A 19,521-nucleotide genomic window follows, 5' to 3' on the forward strand; every position below is an offset into this window, starting at 1 on the left:
GCAAACCTGGTGAAAAACTACAGGAAACGTTTGACCTCTGTAATTGCAAACAAAGGCTACTGTACCAAATATTAACATTGATTTTCTCAGGTGTTCAAATACTTATTTGCAGCTGTATCATACAAATAAATAGTTAAAAAATCATACATTGTGATTTCTGGATTTTTTTTTTTTTTGATTATGTCTCTCACAGTGGACATGCACCTACGATGACAATTTCAGACCCCTCCATGATTTCTAAGTGGGAGAACTTGCAAAATAGCAGGGTGTTCAAATACTTATTTTCCTCACTGTATATATATATATATATATATATATATATATATATATATTCCTCATCCTTTAGCATTACATTATATGATCATGCTCTTATTCTTGCAAATGCTTTTAAACCATACAACCACAATAAGACACAAAAGAAAACGCAGTGCAGTACTGACGCGCGTCTGTGAATCTCCTGTCGTCTCGACTCGTGTGCACTGTTTTGTCAGCATCCTTGCAAGCACAGTCTTAAATGAGTTAAATGAAGACTTAAATGAAAGTAAAGAGTTGTGAGAAAATGGGATGCGTGTCAGATCCACACGTGTGGCAGGTCTTAAAGTGACAGACTAATAAACCTGCTGCTGTTTGTCAGTAAAGTTAATCAAAGAACAGAAGAAAAAGAGTAAATCACTCACTGCTCTTGACTGAATAACTTTTGTAGCTTTAATAAGGATTAATGTATATTTCATTTATAATTTATGCAATTAAGACTGTAAAGTGTTTGATAATGTTATTACATTTCTGTATATATCCTACTTGTTAGGCCTACCTGAAAATCTTAACGAAAACAATAACGTTTTGTGCATTTTGACAGGGCAAGTAAAGATTGAGCCCTGATATATTGAAGGGCACAGGCAAATGTGGCATTTATTATAATGGTATTATGTGAAGATTTTTTCAAGTTCCCTTAAATTAAATTAAATTATTTGGTATATTTTCTAAAGTCTAATAAATGTTAAAATTGATAGTTTTTAATTATGCTGTAAAGTTGAATGGCTATAATGGCTAAAATTGACAAAAAATCTGTTTCATAGAGACATAAGGTATTGTTGATACTGGCCTTTTTCACACAAAATTTTACATATAGGCTACTGTCTTTATGTTGTTTCTACATTAATTTGGAGATTTAATGTGAAAAAATATATATTAAAAACGTTAATGTTAGGTGCGATTCATCTTGATTAATTACAGAAAAATATGCGATTAATTCGTTAAAAAAAATGTAATCGATTGACAGCACTATTATTTATATATATATATATATATATATATATATATATATATATATATATATATATATATATACACATTTTGTTGAAGCACAAAAGTGCTTTGTGATTTGCTATTGGTGTGATCTCATGTGAGTGACACGTTGTCCCGCCCTCACGCCAGTAAACACGTCATCAGAGGAGATATGTTGCTCCAAGTGGGAGGGGAAGTTACTATGAATAAAGATTAGGAGGAGGGCGCATGAATTCGTAAAATAATAATAATAATAACAACAACAACAATAATGTGCACGGATAAATTATTTCTAATAATAAATACTGAAATATTAAAAAAAAGAAGATTTTTCGATGCAGCACTATTGTTCAGAGAAAAATGTTACAAGTGCAGCAAAAAAAGATGTATCCAACACAAGAACACGTGTTCATCCCTCCCCCACCTTCCATCTCCACCACCCTCTCAGAGAAGTTTCTCTTATTTGCCGGGGCTGGAAATGGAGTTGGAGAGCAGGAGACGCGCAGTGCGCAGGAACCGAGAACAGTGAGAGGACGAACAGAATCAGATATCAACGCTTGTCAGCTGAGAGGAACAGCAGAGGCGGTGAGTTAAAACTTGGATAGGATCCTTTGGGCGTCTACCAACTACCATCTTATCAAATTGGTGCGATACACCTGGGGAAACAGGAGGAGTGGATAAAGGTGGATGAGGAAGTGCTAGACTGCGCCAAGCCAATCTGAGATTACAAATTACTCGCATCCATATTTCACCACATTTTAGCCTACAGCCTCGGCTGAATGAGGTTTTTGTAGTTATGCGGATTCGGAGAAGACAAGAAGATCTGCATCGCCCCATCCCTGGACAAACGCGCTGTTATTGACAAACTCCTGCGGTGAGCCTTAAAAATAACTTTTTTTTAAATGATCTGCTCAGAAATGTGGGAGACTGGTGTATCTGAAGTGTAAAGAAACCCTTCAGCATTTTTTTTCAGGAACAAGCACGCAAAGCTTTCTCGTATATCTAGGACAACTTTAATAAGCGTGAAGGATGTCAGCGTTGCGGAAAAAATTTGGGGATGATTATCAGGTGGTGACCACCTCGTCCAGCGGCGGTGGGTTCAACCAGGCCCCCGAGAAGAAAAGGAAACGTCAGCGCTTTGTGGACAAGAACGGCCGATGTAACGTCCAGCACGGGAACCTGGGGGGAGAAACCAGCCGGTACCTGTCGGACCTGTTCACCACACTCGTGGACCTCAAATGGCGCTGGAATCTATTCATCTTCATTCTTACCTACACGGTGGCGTGGCTCTTCATGGCTTCTATGTGGTGGGTCATTGCCTTTATACGTGGAGACCTGAACCAGGCCCACGATGACAAGTACACACCGTGCGTGGCCAATGTGTACAACTTTCCCTCCGCTTTTCTGTTCTTCATCGAAACTGAGGCCACTATCGGATACGGTTACCGCTACATTACAGACAAGTGCCCGGAAGGCATCATTCTCTTCCTCTTCCAGTCCATCCTAGGCTCCATAGTGGACGCTTTTCTGATCGGTTGTATGTTCATCAAGATGTCCCAGCCGAAGAAACGCGCAGAGACGCTGATGTTCAGCGAGCACGCGGTTATTTCCATGCGTGACGGCAAACTGACCCTGATGTTCCGAGTGGGTAACCTGCGGAACAGCCATATGGTCTCCGCGCAAATACGCTGCAAACTACTCAAAGTGAGTACACGACTGGAACCACTTAACAGGAGAGAGAAAATGACGAATCCAAGTCACATAGAACATATTATATGCGGGTTACATTACTAGACTTTCCATGTTAGAGATATAACATCAAGCTTGACGAGTGGATATGGAACAAATGCGTGTAATTTAATATTTAAAGTGTTCAAGCTAAGATTCATTCTTTAACCTCAAGCCTTGACAAATGCGAAAGACCTGTAATTTGATGTCCACCTACAGAGGACAAAGTATTGATCCGCTCCATGCGACTGGATGCAACTTTCCCTTTCGAATCACTGTGCACTCTTTAAAATTAAGGTTGTTATCACAGCAGTGCCGTAAAAATAATCATGTTTGGTTCCCCGAAGAACCGTTAAGTGAACAGTTCTTTTTGAAGAACTTTCAGTGTGAAGAATATTTAATTAATCTAATTAACCCTTTTCCACTATAAAGAGCTTTTTGTGCAATGGAAATATTCCATGGTTCTTCATGGTACCGTAGATGCCAATAAAGAAGCTTTATTTTTTAGAGTGTATATTCATTAGACCCAGTCTTTATCTCCCTCACTCACTCACTCACACACACACACACACTCAATCTAATTGATTTATCCTAAGTATTTCTTTTTTCTACCTTTCCCCTTAGTCCCGTCAGACTCCTGAAGGAGAGTTTTTGCCTCTGGATCAACTGGAGCTGGACGTTGGTTTCAGTACCGGAGCCGACCAGCTTTTCTTGGTGTCTCCTCTGACAATCTGCCATGTGATCGACTCCAAGAGCCCATTCTACGACCTTTCGCTCAGGTCCATGCAAACAGAGCAATTTGAGATTGTGGTTATCCTAGAGGGAATCGTGGAGACCACCGGTGAGTTTTACTCGTAACATGCATGAAGCAGCAAATAGGATTTTAAAAAAGAAAGAAAGGAAGGAAGGAAGGAAGGAAAAAAAAAAACTGTCAAAAACCATGAATGCTGAAATTTGATTCACATTATACACTATTCACAGTACATTTCCACCATATTGCTAATATGTTTTCAATAATATTAAGCTCATGTTTGTTTTGATTGAATCATGCACACTATTTACAAACCAATGCAATGAACAGAATGCTAATTCAAGTTTCTTTTAATGTCGTGTAATTTTTTATATTATATATTAATAGAATATTTGTGCAGGCTGAAGGTGTTTGCGTGGTGTGGTTCAGTGTGTGTGTGTGTGTGTGTGCGAGACAGCAAGTTTGCTGGTGCAAATCGGCTTTTTTATGATAGAAAAGAATGAATGTTGGTGTCTACTGCAGTAAAGATGGAAAGAGAGAGAGAGACGTGTTATATAAGAGATGATACACAAAGTTATTCTTTCGTTTTGCTCTCTGCCTCATGCTTCTTTAGTCTGGCATGCTTAGAGATTAAGCCACCTGTCAATCAAATCACAGCTCACCTTTACTTTCTCACCCTGCAGCACATCAATCCATACATATACGAGACTGCACGCACTTACAGTAAGAAACAGCATTCGCACAAGCAACAATGGAAAATCTCTGCAGCAAACACACTGTATGTACATACTTAATTAGATTCAGAATCATACGCTTCCATAATCTCATTTAATTAAAATAATAAAGAAAACACAATCATGCTGTCCGGTCCTCCTCATTGATGGCACATCTGAAAATCACGCCTACAAAAAGTGAAGGGATTAGCGGGTAAAAAAAAAGAAAGGAAAAAAAAAATGTACAGTTAGTCAGCACTCTGTTCTCCCCATTGTGAATCAGTTTCCATAGCAACTAAATCGGCCCCTTCTTAAGCGGTCTCCATACAGTAAAGTCTCACCGGCTGTTTGAAGTATGGAGACAAAACTTGTTTTTAATCAGCCTCACAAATCAAATACTAATTACGTCTTATCAAATAATTCATTAGACATTTTTAATTATGCCCTGTAATTATGTCTAGGTTTATGACGTGCATGTGGGAATACAGCACACATTTGTTATGCATGTGTGTTTGTGTCCATGTGTCCATCCATTCTAATCTTCAGGATTAAAGTCTTTGTTTGGACACTTCTCTGTATATGAAAGCTCATATTTCACATAGCGGATACCGGGGCTATATAGTTGTCACAACGGCTACATCTCAGTAAGTTACATTGAAATTTTTAGGTTGAGGTTTCCACAAAAATGTATCAGTGTAATTGTTTTTGTTTCTTGGCTTTAATCAGCTAATCCAAGCAGACTTAAATTTGAATCATTTTTGTGATTTCTATCTTCAAAACTAAAATATCAATATTGTCACATTTTTGTAATAGCTCTTGGATTAAGAAGGGAACAACATAAATCTACACTGGTTTAAGTTAATGGTTAATTAACTATAGAATCAAAGTAAAAAAAATAAATCCATAAACATCAGGTTAGGAGCTTGTTACATTTTTTTTTTTATTGGGGCAAGTTATCAAATGTGCTCTGTGTTAAAATAGAACTCATTTATAATTGAATCCACTTGCCAAAATAATGGTTTGATGATTTTAATGGTGTGTTATCTTTTATATTTTTGATGTTTCATGAATTGTACCATCTGATAATTCCCCCACACTGTCAGGTAAAATGTGCAATATGTGTCACCCGATCTCAAACACTGTAGTTGTAGCTGAGGCTTGAAAGAGTTTGGTTTGTGTTGTCGACATGTCGAGAAGATGCTGTTTTCAGTCCTGCGATTCCACTTCGCATGCACTTCAAAAGGATGAGGACTCGCACTGGAATTGATATGGAAAACCGATGCCATTGTTTGTGTCACTGTGTGTCAAGTGCTGAGGAAGCATCCGGAGCTGAAATTCAGATATGGTAATAGGCGTTTTGTTTCAGACACGTGCTGTAAGCGGTAGACCAATCACAACAGATTGGGCCATCAGAGTAGGTTCTCGGAAAGGAGAGCTTTAGAGAGACTGAATCTTCGAAACAATTCATTTTCAGACTCTTTGAGAAATGAGGTAATGTGCAGTGTTGGGGAGTAGTTAACTACAAGTAGCGACGCTACAAACGTAACTACATTTTTCAGTAGCTTGAGAGTAGCTCAGTTGCTTTTAAATCAGTGTAGCTAACTACTTTTTTCAGCAAGTAACGGTGTAAAGCTACATTCCGTTTTGCTACAAACCTGCAATGCATTGAAGCAGCGTAGCATCATATTATTAGATCACAAACTAAAATTTGCATTACCGCCATCTATTGTTTCATCACAAATATTGCGGCTTTATAGTTCACCGAGAAGAGATTGACTGATGAATGATATTTTATTAACAAAGTTTGGGAGGAGCACGTTCAGATAATTAACACAATTAACATGGGAGGAGCTCATCCAGGTGTGTATATACAGCAGACTTGCCTCTGTTCTATGAGAGTTTTCCAGCATTCCTCCACCACCCCATCTCCTCACTTCTAACTATTCCTATCCCAACCTGGGATGGGGGGAACACTCTGGGTTCGGGCCAAAATTCCGAGCCCGGAGCCCTACCCTCAGACAGCACGCCAAATACACAGAACCTTTACTCTTATTTAATTACATGTAAGTGTGAACTCATGAACTATGCAAACAAGAGTGGGTTGATATTTCACATGAATCGACTACTATAAAGGTTACACTTTTGTATGTAATTTATTCAAACCAAAGATTAAAACACTGTCAGCGTCGAGTGCGCTAATCATACGTCAAAGACTGTGATGTAATTAAAATGGTTGCGGGGGGTTTCAGAGCGAAGCACAGTGTGTTCACGCGAGCAGCTTTTGATTCGCGTCTCAGAGCGGCTCCGTTCACAGTAAATGAGCTCCATCACTGCATGAGCTGCGAGTTGAACCTGCATTTTTGACTACTCCCAAGGATCCAATTTAATGCGCATACATTTAGCAATGTTGCACTATGACAGTCAGTTTGAGATATAGGCTAAATTTTAGTATTGTGTGTGTCTTTAGTTTACAAGATAAAACAATAGGCTACTCTTTGAAATCATAATTGAATTTCATTACATTGTTTTAAACCCCAAATCTTTTACTTAAAACATTCTTCAAGCCACAGGTTCAGAGTAGCTTCCCCTACACTGGTAATGTCCAATGTATATTATGAGGGAAAAAATTATTTTGATCTTGGATGCATGTAAACCTGTTGTAGGAGACTTCCAAAACAAAATTAGGAAGCTTTAAAAAATCAGCATCTTGGAGTAGTAATATGTGCCATTAAGTAACTACTATGAACCTTTTAGTCGTAAAAAAAAAAAAATACAAAGATGTTCCTTTGAGGTTACTGTCTCTGAAGGTACAATATTTGCAGATTTGTTTGTCCCCAGCACTGCTTTTAGAGCATGTTGTCACTAAAGGTGTTCAATGAACTGTATCTTTCTTCCTGGACAATAACTGTGGGAATAGTTGTTTTGTAGCCGAGACTTTAAGGTGTGTTCCTATACAGAAAATGACTTTAATAAAGCTACCCTGAGAAATATTCTCTGGAGTAACAAGTCTGACAACTAATCCCAGTCTCCTATGACTCTCACAAAATGGCAGGAGGAAGATTTTGACATTAATGCATTAATTTCCTTCAAGCAGAGGCAGTGACTTCAAGGCCAAGGAGTCTCAGAGGAACAGCCCAGAGCCATCCATTGCCCTCAGAGATAAACATGACAGCTGTGCCAGCATTCACATCTGTCAAATTATGTACAGCTTTTCACATTACACTGCCAAAAAAGAAAAGAAAAAAAGAAAGAAAAAAGGCACTCTTAAATAAAGCAAAAATATTCCTAAGCAAAAACTCTGCGCGAGTTAAGAAAAAATGACATGAACTAACATAAATTTAGCCACTGGAAATATTAATGGATTTTTGGAATATGAAGACTGCGTTCAATTTGTGTAATTCAGTTCAACTTATTGGCAGTTTGTTCAAAAGACATAATAACCTTGATGTAAATTCATAAAGCAGGATCTTTACATGAATAAATTAGAGCACTTGCACTTTTTGTTGGACCCTTGAATTTTTATTTTCTAATTCAACCTAATTTTATCAGTAGATGTGTTTCAAACCTTTGACATCAGCATTGTTAGCACTTTATTTTCCATCAGCTGAGCTGTAGAAACACTGGTAATAATGGTGAATTAAGAATATAAAACTATTTGAGAATAAAACATTGCTCGATAAGACCACAACATTAGAGTGAACTGCAAGTTAGACTTAATTTTAAAGCATTTATATCAAGTGTTCTCATTATTATGGTCCATTAATTTTTATTTTTTAAGTGGCAAGAATTTTATGTACTTTAAATAATTCCTATTTGTTCACCACATTTTATAAAGGAATAGTTCACTTAAAAATGAAAATTCTGTCATTATTTACTCACCCTCAAGTTGTTTCAAACCTGTATGAATTTCTTTCTTCTACTGAACACAAAAGGAAGATATTTTGAAGAATGTTTGTAACCAGACAGTTGATGGATCCCATTGACTTCCATAGTAGGAAAAAAATACTGTCTGGTTAATGATTTTTAAGCGAACTATTCCTTTAAATAACTGCGCAATAACTGGACTGAATTGTGGGCCAGTCTCGTTGCATAGCATCTGAAATGTTGTTTTGTTCATTCTGAAACGCCTTTGCCAAAGTGTGTCGTCAAAGTGGTTCAGTATTATTACCTCCCAGTTCTGTTTTACACGACTGCATTCCCAAACAGCGGGCATCTACCTCCGAACACAAGATAACATGACCGTTTATTGTGTTTCGTCTGCACGCTCTGAGGCGCAAGTCATTTATGATGTAGGCCTATATCTCCTACTGCAGCACTTAGTGATATTTGGCAGCAGTTTATCAGAAAGGGAAGATTTTGTTCTCTTCGTCTCGCTGGATGGAAACAGTGCTTTATTCATGAATGTTTTATGCGAAATTCCAATTTTGCGTACAAGGTCAATTTGCAATGTTGAATGGAAACAGGATAAAGTCTCAGGTCAAAACCTCAGAGGAAGATCTTTGAGGTTATTTTGAATATTTGTCTATATAATATATTCAAAATTCATTGCCTGAAGTTTTAATACCTTGTGTAAATGTTACTTCTCAAATAAACGTATCTTGTTCTTGGGATGTTAGTTAGTTATTTCTGATGAAAAACAAGACTAAGAAATGATTTTTCCCTTGTGGAGAGCTTGCACTCACTTCCCTGTTATGCAAATGACATTTTAAAGTGTTCTTTTTCTGATTTTCAATTTCAAATTTCATGGCTTTTTCTCAAACTATTTTCTCAACATATCAACACTTAAAAATGTAATGAGATTCTTGATTGTTTTGACTTGTTTTTTCAAAAACATGACACAGATGTGCCTGACACTATGATGATGGTGTCAAAACCATTTCAATTAAATGCAATCAGTACACATCTCTGAAAGCCTGACATAACAAATTGAACATTTAAACACGCTGTAAATAAGATAAAGCATCTGAAATGTGTGCCTGTTGAAGAGTGCTATTTATCGAATGATTGTGTGATATGCGAGTGCTATTTTTATGATATATATATATATATATATATATATATATATATATATATATATATATATATATATATATATATATATATATATATATACATACATACACTCACCTAAAGGATTATTAGGAACACCATACTAATACTGTGTTTGACCCCCTTTCGCCTTCAGAACTGCCTTAATTCTACGTGGCATTGATTCAACAAGGTGCTGAAAGCATTCTTTAGAAATGTTGGCCCATATTGATAGGATAGCATCTTGCAGTTGATGGAGATTTGTGGGATGCACATCCAGGGCACGAAGCTCCCGTTCCACCACATCCCAAAGATGCTCTATTGGGTTGAGATCTGGTGACTGTGGGGGCCATTTTAGTACAGTGAACTCATTGTCATGTTCAAGAAACCAATTTGAAAGGATTCGAGCTTTGTGACATGGTGCTTTATCCTGCTGGAAGTAGGCATCAGAGGATGGGTACATGGTGGTCATAAAGGGATGGACATGGTCAGAAACAATGCTCAGGTAGGCCGTGGCATTTAAACCACCACTACCAGCCTGCACAGTGGTAACAAGGCATGATGGATCCATGTTCTCATTCTGTTTACGCCAAATTCTGACTCTACCATCTGAATGTCTCAACAAAAATCGAGACTCATCAGACCAGGCAACATTTTTCCAGTCTTCAACTGTCCAATTTTGGTGAGCTCGTGCAAACTGTAGCCTCTTTTTCCTATTTGTAGTGGAGATGAGTGGTACCCGGTGGGGTCTTCTGCTGTTGTAGCCCATCCGCCTCAAGGTTGTGCGTGTTGTGGCTTCACAAATGCTTTGCTGCATACCTCGGTTGTAACGAGTGGTTATTTCAGTCAAAGTTGCTCTTCTATCAGCTTGAATCAGTCGGCCCATTCTCCTCTGACCTCTAGCATCAACAAGGCATTTTCGCCCACAGGACTGCCGCATACTGGATGTTTTTCCCTTTTCACACCATTCTTTGTAAACCCTAGAAATGGTTGTGTGTGAAAATCCCAGTAACTGAGCAGATTGTGAAATACTCAGACCGGCCCGTCTGGCACAAACAACCATGCCACGCTCAAAATTGCTTAAATCACCTTTCTTTCCCATTCTGACATTCAGTTTGGAGTTCAGGAGATTGTCTTGACCAGGACCACACCCCTAAATGCATTGAAGCAACTGCCATGTGATTGGTTGATTAGATAATTGCATTAATGAGAAATTGAGAAGGTGTTCCTAATAATCCTTTAGGTGAGTGTAAATAAAAACAAAAGCTAAAATGACAAAAACAAAATCACTAAAACTTTAACTAAAAAATAAATATGAAAATATGAAAACCGAATTCACACTATAAAAGGATCTCGGTGACACTAAAATAGCACTAGGCTGGATTCACTTAGTATCTTAGTAAATATTGAGTGGCATGAAACATTAACCATTTAGGCTTGGAAGAAAAAAAGTATTGGCATTATTTATTGACTTTTTATTTTTAGTTCCTGGCCTGTGGTTTCAGAATTTCAGAAAGTTTTATTTCTTGTGCATTCAGCAGTGCAAGTAAACGGGGCAGCTCGGTGCAACCGTCCCAAAGGGCCTCAGCAAATCAAAAGAGAAGCACTGCTTCATCCCCCCAGGACCACACACTGTGTGTCAGTGAGATACAGGGGAGAATTGGGCACAGCTGCATGGCCAATTACCGTTCAGAACAGCCAGATAGTAGAGTTTACTTTTATCTCACACCACAGAGACAGACAACAAGAGTGAAAGGGAGAGTGTGAGATAGGGACTGAGAGAGAGTCATGATGATAATGATGGTTAATGCTATAGGTGTGTTAGGAAGAGACACTAAATGTGGACAGGAGGGAATGTGGAGCGAGTATAGGGAAAATCAAGGAGAATGAGCGAGAGAAAGAGAGAAAGACAGAGATGACAGAAACAGGTCAGGCAGTGCACCTCTGTGGCAATGGAACCGAACACTTGATGACGGTCACCATAGAAACAGATTATCCCTCTTGGAAATATAAATTGTTCTCATAACTGTCAGATGTTGGAGTGTAGCGGTACCATTTTTTTTTTCCTGGTGGAAGCTAATGTGCGCGAACGGTCCTCCCAAATGCAGAAATGAAATTTGTCATAATGGAAGAATATGGTATGATTATGTAAGCCGAAATCGCAGGGAGCCAGACCTGATTTCAACTTCGACTGAGACCTTACCTTCCCCTCTCCCGGCAAACAACAGAAAGCCTGTTAAATATTTCATAAGATGAATAATATTATGTTATACTGCTAAGCCCAGGATTTGTCAGCTCAGAAAGCAGGGCTTTTTTTGTAGTTAGGGAGGATAACCGCGCCTGTGTTTGTGTGTGTGTGAGAGTGTGTAGGTGTGTGATAGTCGTAGGCGGCATTACGTGAGAAAAAAAAAGAATGATCTTGACTTTCAAAAATCTATAATGTATGTTTTGTCTTGCTGGCTTTTTTATATTTAGGTCTGAGGTTTTATAATGTGCACTCGGCAACCGTCTCTTTTTAGTCTGCGTCTGCTTCCTTCTGTCAGGAGAACAGCACAGCAGTCCCAGCGCTTTCTAAACACCTTCATCCAGATGCTCAAATCCCTGTCTAGATCCTCACAGTATCTCTCCTGCAAACATTTCAAATCTCCTCTCCTCTCTGACAAAGAACCACACTCTTACATGGAGGCACGGACGGTTTTCAAGGGACCGTCTTAGCAATCGCAGACGGAAGAAAAGCGCACCTTTCTTGTGTGATCAAGTGTACTCTACGTCAAGCACGGTGTTGTTTTTCAGTCGGCAATTGTCTTATCTTCGATTTCTTGCTACTGACTGATGTAGAACGGCATGTTGCAGATCCATTCGCTTGTTAGGGGGTTCATAAATATGAGCTCTTTATAGTGAAGGCTTTGCACGCTTTAATTAAGGAGGGATGTTCGCTGGTGTGGGTGATACACAGATCTAATGAATTTCCCACAGATAAAGCTCTTGTTTTCATGCAACCAAATGGACCGTGAACAGACGTTCCCGTGGGTGTTGCTCAACAGTAAATGTGTGTGTGTGTGTGTGTGTGTGTACGCACACCCTGTCAGTAATGCATATATTAGTTTTAGTCACCCAACCATTGTTGCACAGTACATATTTGTTGTTGTACAAAGTTTGATGTAGATTTTATTAATAAGCTGTTCCATCACCTTCATTCGCACCTTGGCTTGCTTAGTTGAGGTTTAGGGATGTGTTCACACTTGTAGTTCAGTTATTTTGGTCTGGACCAAAAAAAGAATATAATACATTTAGTCCTGATTTGCGTAGCATTCACAATGTCATTTTTAAAAGCAAACCTAAAGAAACAAAAAAAACGTATTTTTCCGACAGAACATGACAAGCATCAAAAACAACGCTGTGTTCTGGGCTAAATCCGCTCATTTTTGTGCGAACATATGATGGTGTTTTCAACAGATGAGAACTCTGAAGAGTTTATATGTGTAAAGGAGTCAAAAGAGCAGCAGGAATTCCTCCATTGCACACAAATGAAGATCTGCTGAATGATTCTGTCCTTTTTAGGATGTTTTTGGTTCGTTTCGATGTCTTTGGTCCGTGTTGCGTTCATATTTCAGTCGAACCACACCAGAGTTCTTTTTGAAGCAGACCAAGACCCATCTTTTCAGAGGTCTTAGTCCACTTGTTTGGTGCGCACTAGGTTTCGGATGGCTGCATTCACACTTAATTAAATTAGCAGCAATAACAGAGCAATCGCACCAGAGTCCGTTTTAATCAAACCAAACCTGCAAAGTGTAAACACACCCTAAAAGACACTTAATATTCAGAGTAATATTATCAATTTGATTACACTGACACTATCTGATGAGAACAAAACTTGCACTGAATTGAGCTGGATGATGACACTATTGTCTTCTGTAGACCTACTTTATAGCTAAATCTTACTTGTTTCATAATTGACAAATTTTGCGACACTTGTTACTGAACTGAATTGAATCAACACTCAAGCTGAATAACGACAGTATAGTCTTTTTGCTTATAGCTCAATTGAACTGATGAACTTAACACAGTAATTGAACTGACCTGAACCCACACTGAACTGACTTGAGCTGAATAATGACACTATGGTCTTTTTAGAGCTGTTTTACAGCAGAATTTGAATTTATTGATGTTTGCATCATTGATTCTGTTCAATTTTCCTGTTTATTACTGTGAAGCTGCTCTGAAATTCAATTTAATTCACGTTTATTTGTGTAGCGCTTTTCACAATACACATCATTTCAAAACAGCTTTACAGAAAGTGCATGAGTCTATATTACAGAGAGTGTTCTCTTATCAGAGGTAACTGTCTAAGTTATGTATTTCAGAAATGTACATACACAAAGTCACAGTTAGCTAAAATGCATTAATTTAAACAATGTAATAATTGAATGCAGATTCAATGAGCTCATTGAAGTAATGAATACTTCAATCTGTATTGAATAAAGCGCTTTATAAATAAAGCTCACTTGACATTGTTTCATTCCCTAAATTAGTTTTGTTTCTTTGTATTATTTTAGGTATGACATGCCAGGCTCGCACTTCGTACACCGAGGACGAGGTTCTGTGGGGTCACCGTTTCTACCCGGTAATTTCTCTGGAGGAGGGTTTCTTCAAGGTCGACTATTCGCAGTTTCACGGCACTTTTGAGGTCCCCACACCTCCGCACAGTGTTAAAGAACAGGAGGAGAGTTTGCTCCTGTCGTCCCCTCTGACGGCCCCCTCTTTATGCCACAGCGCAGGTGGGGTGACGGAGGGCAGCAGCACTCTGGAAGGTCTGGATCTTCAGAGCGATGCAGAAACGGGCTCTATCAATATAGCAACCCCTATGCCCACCACCAAAATGCCTGCCAAATTTCAAAAGCTTACGGGACGGGACCCCCCCATCCGGGACGGCATGCCCCGCAAGCTTCTGCGCATGAGCTCGGAGATCACCTACAACCTGGGTGACCTGCCTGTCAAACTCCAGCGAATCAGCTCAGCTCCAGGTGTGGCAGAAGAGAGGCTTCAGCCAATCAGTGCCATGGAGGACAGACTGGCTCCCAAGCTGGGCTTGGTGGGCGGGACTGAACACATCAGCCAATCAGTGACAGATCTGCCACCGAAACTGCAAAGGTTGGCTGGAGGGGGGGTGGGTGGAATCGGAATCGGAGGACGAATGGATGGACATCTGCCTCCCAAACTGAGAAAAATGAATTCGGAGAGGTTCACGGGCTTGAGTTTTAAATGAACTTGACTTCTATATCTACACGTTTCGTCCATTTACCTCCTCTGAAATTGCAATCTATACTTTTAGCAATTTGTATATGGATAAATTATTAGATTAATGCTAATCCTCTGCACAATCTGGCATGTTTTTACCGCAGACAGCATGAAAGCAGAATTCATTCAACACCTAATTACAGAGAATATAACAATATTCAACACTATTTAACAACGATTCATGATATACCTTTTATATTAGCCTGTTAGCCAAACATGTTTTGAGGGCTTGCCTATATTATGTATATCTTAAAATAGAATATCAATATAATGATCAGAATGCAGTGTCAGTATTCACTGATAATCCATGGTGACTAATGTTTTTAAAGAAGCCAATGGCTATAACCTGAGTTAGTCTTTTGGTTTTTTTAATCAGTGGATTGGTTATTGAGTTTCACAATAACGCATTGAGAGATTAGTTACTGTGGTCTTTAGACTTAAAGAAATGGGCGCTGTGCATTTATGGAAATTTTGATGAACCGACTCAGGTTTTTTTTTTTTTTTTTTTAAATCTATTGCATGATCAAGCCAGATTATCTCACGTCAAAGATTAAGCCTTAAATATAAGGAGCCAAATGTAAAATACCAAACATTGTAGACATTGTAGTTTGGAAAGCTTTTTAAAAAGGTTGCCACTTTTAAAGCTTTTCTTAGCCACTGTGGAAGAGTAAGGCTTTCACACAGTATTTCACATTTGGCTCCCAATACTTAACTGACTTTATATATGATGTTTTGTCAATGATTGTTTTCTGCTGTTCTCCATTTAGCAGTTTAAGCTTAGTTGAAATGTTCAAATATTTTCCTGACCTGAATGACTTGAGTATTGCGATGGGTAAGGTGGATAAAAGTGGGGGAGGGAAACCATCAAAGACCGAAAAGAGCACAATGGATGTGTATATCTGTTTTAATATTCTTTATAGATAAGACCTTGTCGAAATTGTTATGGCTTTGTTTATCTCTTGTGTTTGAAAACCGAAGCAATAAGATTATAAATTGCAGTGGAACTTCTGACTGGAAAAATCTTGTACTTTGTTACGTTAACGTTAAATGGTTTTACAGTTTTCTAATTGTGTTGATCTCAATACATTCTATTCTGCTTCTGACGAATATAAGAATGGCACTTGGAGCGGTTTATAATACTGTAATAAATGTTGTGATGTGTAACAAGTCTATTATAAAAGGAAACAACTGAAGGATAAACCTCCACCTGAACTTTCATCGCAAAATAAGTCCAAAAATGAATCAAAGCTATGGGTGGACTTGCCCATGTTCGACGCATATAAGCTCATTGGTATTGGCAGAGGTCTTCCCCACAAATAAAGCAGTTTGATCTGGTATGACCCAGCTGTGTGGATGACTGGCAGCTTGCTGCTCTTTGGAGGTGTTGGATTGCTTCAAATGCCCTGAGAATTCTATTCTCATGGTTACTATTGATGGATTTTCTATGCAGAGAAAGCTAACTTCACAGAAAAATGTCTGCCTGCTTTTAATCATCATTGCAGTATGTAATAGCAGAAAACCTTAACACACCATAAATAGCTGGTCTAAAGATTACTGAATTTTAGAAAACCCACATTTTGGAAGTGCCACACAAAAAAGGTCACCTGTGCAATTCCCAAGTTTTCAATTATTTATCATTATTAATTATTTATAATGCTTGAGTGGAATTATAAAGCTCTTTCTGTAACAACTGGGCAGGTTTGTCCTTTCCATGTACCCCAGCGGCTTTGCAAAATAGTGTGCCTTGCACAGTACCGTAAAGTGTTTCTCGAGTCATAACTGCAAAAGTTAGTTTTCATCTGATACGGACATTTATTTACTTCGTCTTTCAGAACAATATGAAATGGTGGTGTCAATTGTGAAAGAGACAATGCGAAATCTGCGTGAGAGTTACGTTAGATATACAAGCTGCAGGGGCTCCACGCGGTTCTTCGTTAAATGAATCCCTCGATGCGACATCCCTAGGAAACATTAACACATTACCTCTCCACAGGGGACCAATATCCTGAACTTCTATCAGCAGGAAGCTAATTATCTGTGTGTTTGAAAGAGAGCTGCTGAAATACAGAGAATATTATCTTGTCACTAAATGTCAGATCCGGATGAAAAGAAGGAGTTTGTGAAGGTCAACCTGCACTGCTTAAAGAGCATTATTGCTGTAACCTGCTCATCTCTTTTCAGAGAGCTCTCAGAATCTGCCATCCCTTTTAATTTATCTTCCCCTGCAGCCCGACGTCAAATGGAGCGTTTATTATTATTTCATTTCATCAGTTCCATACTTAGAGATTTAATCCCATCCTATATAAGATTAGCTAGTTAATGTTCTTTCAAATAACCATTAATGAGTTCCTAAATTGTTTCTGCTCTATGATGGTGAAAATTAAATCACTCTCATTTAAGTGAACTACTTTGATGATGGAGTAGATGGAGAAAGGCTCTTACCCATTAATTATTGATAAACAAAGGCTAATCCTTTGTTAACAGCCTCCCGATCAAATCTTTGCTCTTTTAAAAATGGTTAGAATCTCCAGGCGCCTGGGTCAACTGTATGTGGGGGTATTTTGTTTGCGTTAGGTACACATAAGATCAAAATTGAATTCTTATCCTTCCCTGTTCAATAGCAGTTTTACTGTTTAATTTGCACAGGACAAAAAGGGTCCCAAGCCACTTTCCTTTTATAACTCTTGTGGTTGGCACAGGATGGCATGTGCCACAGATAAATAATGGCTTGAGGGCTGGATGGACATGAGGGCAGCATCCAACTGTAGGAACAGGATGCTCTGTTCGTGTGGATGTTCCCTGCAGGGACAACAACGTGCTGTCTGTTCTGAGGTGTGTTTCAGCAGAAGTGTGCCATTTACCAGCTTGTTGTATCCGGTGATACACTTGAGACTGTTTGCAGCAGATCACCCATCCAGCACTTGTTCTATAGAAGAAAAGAAAAGAGGCTTGATTAGTATGTATGTATATTAAGCACTTATAGAAAAAAAGAGAAAGATTGATAGAAAATTCCATTGCTAATAATGCTGTCCAATTCAGGTTTCAAGAATTTCAAAATTATCTGTTAAAGAGAGATGATTACTCTGTGATTACTATTGGCTGTTTTCAGCTATTTTAGGCAGTAGTCACTACAAAAAAAAACTTGAACTGACAATAAGTATAATTGTGAAAATTATAGAAAATAGGCCTATATGAAAAATAATATTCATTGTTCATAAAGCTGTAATTTTATTTCTTAGTTTTTATTTGTAACAAGTACTAAATTTTGTAGATAAAGTTGAACAAATTTAAATTCAATTAGTAATTTATAATAATACAGTTACTACAATACTACACACATTTTTTTATTTTTTTTGTAAATAAAACAAAAGGTTATTGGACTGTTTTACAGGAAAATACTATTTCAGTTTATTTCAGCTTGCTGTTTCTGTCATTTTATGTGAAATTAACTAGCAATTTCTGAAATAACGTTTTACAGTGATAGTGTCAAAGATCAGACAATCTTTTATGCCATGATAATAGTGCATCTGTAAGTTAACTAACCAGATTAGATTTGTAATGGTTTTTTTTTTTAATCAAACAAACAAATGTAATTTGGTTAGTTAAGATGAGACTACACTGAGTGAACTGACTAAGGTAAGGCGTCTTGTGCAAAAAAGAGAACACAATGTCTAAATTAGCTTTATTCATAGGGTATTAGTTGAATATTAGCCCTGGTGTTGAATACAATAAGTCTTCTGAGGACTCCCAACCTTAATAGTCGACTGACTCTCGATTCACCTCAGAATCGGAGTATCAGTTCTTTTTTGCAATCAACTCCCAGACCTTTAAATCCATGACTTGAAACACACAAAATACCTCTGTTCAGAGTTCAGTCAGTGTATGCCTACTGGACCCAGTTTACAGTGATCCATACCATGACACTCACATATCTTAAATATTTCGTTTTAAATAGGCCCCTAGAAGTATTTAAAAAAAACTATCAATTTTAAAAATCTAAATATTAGCAACTCTCAAGATGTGAGCCCACAGGTAGGATATAACAGCAACAAAGAGGCTGATACAGCTAAAAAAGCATTTGGTTATTGGAGTGAAAAATTGTGTGGGTGTTAAGGATGATCGATTTTCTGAAGCATTGTGCAATGTGTTCGCTCACCAGTTTACCTCAGTGCCCGTGGGTCAAGAAGAGGCCTCGAGTCCTTAACGTTAACAGATAGGCTACGTGTGTGATGCACCATTGTGCACTGGACCACTTTGATACACTTACACACGATTGCGCTTGTAGAAGCTGTTCATGTGGAATCATGGGGGCGTTAAACCTTGTCGTGGCCTAACAGCAGTCCTGGCATATCTAGAGTCATAATGATAAGATCTCATCACTGTGACAGTTTATGCAACTGCCATTTCCCTCTGCCAGTCTATCCCTCCCCTTCAGCTCTGCTTATTCCCCTTACCAAAAAGCGTGAGAGAAACCGCGCTATCACAGTTTCTCGGCATCTGCTTTAACAATTGTTATATGTGGGAATCACGTCCGTGCACGAGGTCGCAGTTGTCGTGTCATTGGCCATAATAACATCCATTACTTCAGACTCAATCAGCGCGTCCCCGGAGACGGCAGCCCATGATTAACTGGTCTGTCACCCATCATTTGACGCGCCATTTGTAAGTATCACTCTACGGCGCGTTGGGTAGGGTAGTGCTTCAAACTGAAACATTACC

At 38.5% G+C, this 19,521-nt stretch overlaps 1 protein-coding gene across 1 annotated transcript; it reads left to right on the forward strand.

Annotated features, from left to right (window-relative positions):
• The first annotated feature begins 1,757 nt into the window (after positions 1-1,757).
• On the forward strand, positions 1,758-16,505 carry kcnj3b (potassium inwardly rectifying channel subfamily J member 3b). The gene is made up of 4 exons (XM_084129059.1): positions 1,758-2,158; positions 2,258-2,988; positions 3,637-3,853; positions 14,061-16,505. The coding sequence occupies exons 2-4, from the start codon at positions 2,314-2,316 to the stop codon at positions 14,768-14,770; spliced, it is 1,602 nt and encodes a 533-aa protein (XP_083985185.1). The 5' UTR covers positions 1,758-2,158; positions 2,258-2,313; the 3' UTR covers positions 14,771-16,505.
• The last annotated feature ends 3,016 nt before the right edge of the window (positions 16,506-19,521 follow it).

The sequence above is a fragment of the Abramis brama genome (assembly GCF_963993115.1).
Source record: "Abramis brama genome assembly, chromosome: 11".
In the NCBI taxonomy this organism is placed as follows: Eukaryota; Metazoa; Chordata; class Actinopteri; order Cypriniformes; family Leuciscidae; genus Abramis; species Abramis brama.